Source organism: Pteronotus mesoamericanus, unplaced genomic scaffold, assembly GCF_021234165.1.
Source record: "Pteronotus mesoamericanus isolate MK-2021 breed Mesoamerican mustached bat unplaced genomic scaffold, CSHL_Meso_final contig_130, whole genome shotgun sequence".
Taxonomy (NCBI): domain Eukaryota; kingdom Metazoa; phylum Chordata; class Mammalia; order Chiroptera; family Mormoopidae; genus Pteronotus; species Pteronotus mesoamericanus.
The window spans coordinates 3,741,802-3,744,671 of NW_026555060.1; the positions used below are offsets into that span (position 1 = coordinate 3,741,802).

Here is a 2,870-nt window from a genome sequence, read left to right on the forward strand (position 1 = left end):
ATTTTACAGCATCTACTTTTTTTTACTTTATTAAAATACTGAGTTTATTTCACATGTATATTTTCATCTCCCCACCATTCCCATTTGTCTGACCACCGCTACCACTATGTCCTATCATAACATTCCATACATACCTAGAACCAAGCAAAGGGTGGAGCTCCATCTTTAAAAACTAAACAGGCATTTTGGACAACACATTCTTGGCAATGGAACCTGGACAACATTTATCAGACACAGTAGGGAAAGTTCTCACTCTGCATTATAAAAAGGACAGCCAGATATCAACTGTCACAGAAATGAAAGAAGATGGAAAATTTTAACAAACTATTTAAACTATGTTCTTAAAGAGACTCCCTCCACCGCCAGGGATCTTGAATAGCCTCCTGGTCAGTCATCCGGAAGCAATTCTTCACGTAATTGATGAACTTGGCTTCCACTTTGGGAAGTGAGCCACCTTTTTCTATACTTGCTTGCATTTTTGCTTTAATGTCTTCTACGGAACTAGGTCCTTTTGGTGTTTTAGGAGTTTTTTCCTGTTTTTTGAAGGATTCTTGACCTTTTTATCTGGGTGGCGATGGTTTTGAATCTTTTCCATTCTGGTTTGATTTTTGTGCATTTTTGGCTGGGGTATCTCGTATAGATTTCTTTCCTGGAGGTTTTTCTTCAGCTTGCTCATCCTCAAAATCATCATCTTCTTCATCCTCATCCTCATCCTCATCTTCATCTTCTTCATCGGCAGCAAGTTTCACTTTTTTCTGTGGAAACTTGCTACCACCTCCAGGGGCAGAACGCCTACCAGGCATACTTAGGAGTTTCACATCCTCCTCCTCTTCATCTTCTGACTCTGCATCTTCCTCCATAGCTACTAAGTGCTGTCCACTAATATGCACAGGCCCTGAACCACATTTCAACCGTAAGACCACAGGTGGTGTTATTTCAAAGCCACCAAGGGAAAGTGTTGGCTGTACAGACATTTTCAAAGTTGCCAGTGTTACTTTAATTGGACTGCCTTCATAATTCATTGCCTCTGCTTCAACAATGTGCAATTCATCCTTTGCACCACCCCCTAAACTGACCATTAGTAAAGATAATTGGTGCTCATTTTCATCATTATCCACCTTCAAGTGATAATCTTTGTCGGCTTTGAGCTCACAACCGAAAAGATAGTTCTGGGACGCCAGAGGGCTCATATCCATGTCTGTCGAATCTTCCATGGGGTGGTAGCACGCACTTGGGTGGGAGAGAAGGCAGACAGAGGTAAACGACTTCTGTTCCGCAGAACAGACGCGCAGGACAGAATCACACCAGGCTACAGCATCTACTTTTTTAAAACTTTTATTGTATTTTTCTCCATTACTACTCAGTCCCCTTTTACCCCCCTTCCCCTGTATCACCACACAGTTGTCCATGTCCATGAGCCCTTTTTCCTGTTTCTCAGTCCCTCCACCTCTAACCTCCCCCCACCCTTAGCTGTCACCTGCTCTCCATCTGTGTGTCTGTTTCTATTTTCCTTGTTAGTTCAATTTGTTCATTAGATTCCACATGAAAATGAGATCATATAGTATCTGTCTTTCTCTGACTGCCTCATTTCACTTAGCTTAATGTTCTTCAGGTCCATCCACACTATCTCAAAAGATAAAATTTTCTTCTTTCTTTTTTTTAGTGGCCAAGCAGTATTCTATTGTGTAACAAAAGCTATAATCCTGAAATTGTACCTTGATGTAAAAATATGAAAACAGAAAGAGTAATTCAAGATTATCTATTTCATAATAATCTATTTAAATCAATTATGTTAAATTGCATGTTTTGATGGAACAATCCCCAACTAGGAAAGCCTGTTTTCAGACCTAGCTCCACCGCCAATACGCAAGTGAATTTGGATAATCCAACCCTCCACGGATTCCCGGTGTTTGGTTTTTTCCCCTGTACCTTAAGGGAAAGGAGGAGTACAGCTAATCATCTCTCAGTTTCTTTCCAGCCCTACAATATTATGTTTTGTGATTATACTGTGAAGAAAAAAAGTGAGGGGGTGGGGGACTTGTATGTATTCAAATGCCAAAATGCAAAACCCAACTGGAGCCTAAATCTCAAATATATTTCTTTTTTCCTATGGTAATTTAATTTTTTGTGCTGAAGAAAATCTATACCCCTTTTGTCACAAACAGTAGGTGCATATGCCCAGATATAACAAACCACTAGAAAAATAAATTGTGTATGAGGATAGCTACCTGCCCTCAGGAAAGAGTATGACAAATGATCTTCCTCCACTATTAGTTTCACTGCTTTTCAAATTAAAGCCTTCAAAGAACTCCATTCATATGCCCTGAGGTACCTGTTAGTACACAAAATCCTAGCCCCTTTCTTTTACCTAATCAATCAAAATGTTGGCTAGAGCAGAGGAGGGAAGGGATGTCTTCTTATTCAGCCCAGACTTTCTTAACAAAATATGATAGACTTTATCACTAACAACAGAAATTTATTTCTTCACAGTTTCCAGAGGCTGGGAAGTGCAAGATCGAGGTGCTGGTCAGTTTGGTTTCTGGTGAGAGCTCTCTTTCTGGCTTACAAACAGCTGCCTTCTCACTGTGTCCTCTGACAGCCTTTCCTCAATGCGCGTGCACAGTGAGAGACAGATCTCTCTCTTTCCTCTTCTTATAAACCCACTATCCTATGGGATTAGAGCTGCCACCCAACCTCATGTAACCTCAATTTTCTCCTAAAAATCCTATCTCCAAATACATTGTTTAGGGCTTCAACATGGATTTTGACAGGACACAAGTCAGCCCATAATAGGAAGAAATCTGCAATTTTAACCAACTTTCCATGTTATTCTTGTGCACACTAATATCTGAGAACCACTGACTGATGAG

General features: G+C 40.3%; 1 protein-coding gene across 2 annotated transcripts; it reads right to left on the minus strand.

Moving 5' to 3' along the window:
• Positions 1-341: 341 nt before the first annotated feature.
• On the minus strand, positions 342-1,214 carry LOC129083901 (nucleophosmin-like). Of its 2 annotated transcripts, XM_054589962.1 has the most exons (3): positions 1,157-1,214; positions 647-862; positions 342-562 (listed from the first exon to the last, which is right to left on the minus strand). In XM_054589962.1, the coding sequence occupies exons 1-3, from the start codon at positions 1,212-1,214 to the stop codon at positions 342-344; spliced, it is 495 nt and encodes a 164-aa protein (XP_054445937.1). The 2 variants fall into 2 exon arrangements, with proteins under 2 accessions (XP_054445937.1, XP_054445930.1); XM_054589955.1 differs by having other exon boundaries at positions 647-1,214.
• Positions 1,215-2,870: the final 1,656 nt, after the last annotated feature.

Coding starts and splice junctions, on each gene's coding strand:
- LOC129083901 (XM_054589955.1), bottom strand. CDS start 1,214: ATGGAAGATTCGACAGACATGGATATGAGCCCTCTGGCGTCCCAGAAC. Junction 563..646: donor TGAAGAAAAACCTCCAGGAA/AGAAATCTATAC, acceptor CGCCACCCAGAT/AAAAAGGTCAAGAATCCTTC.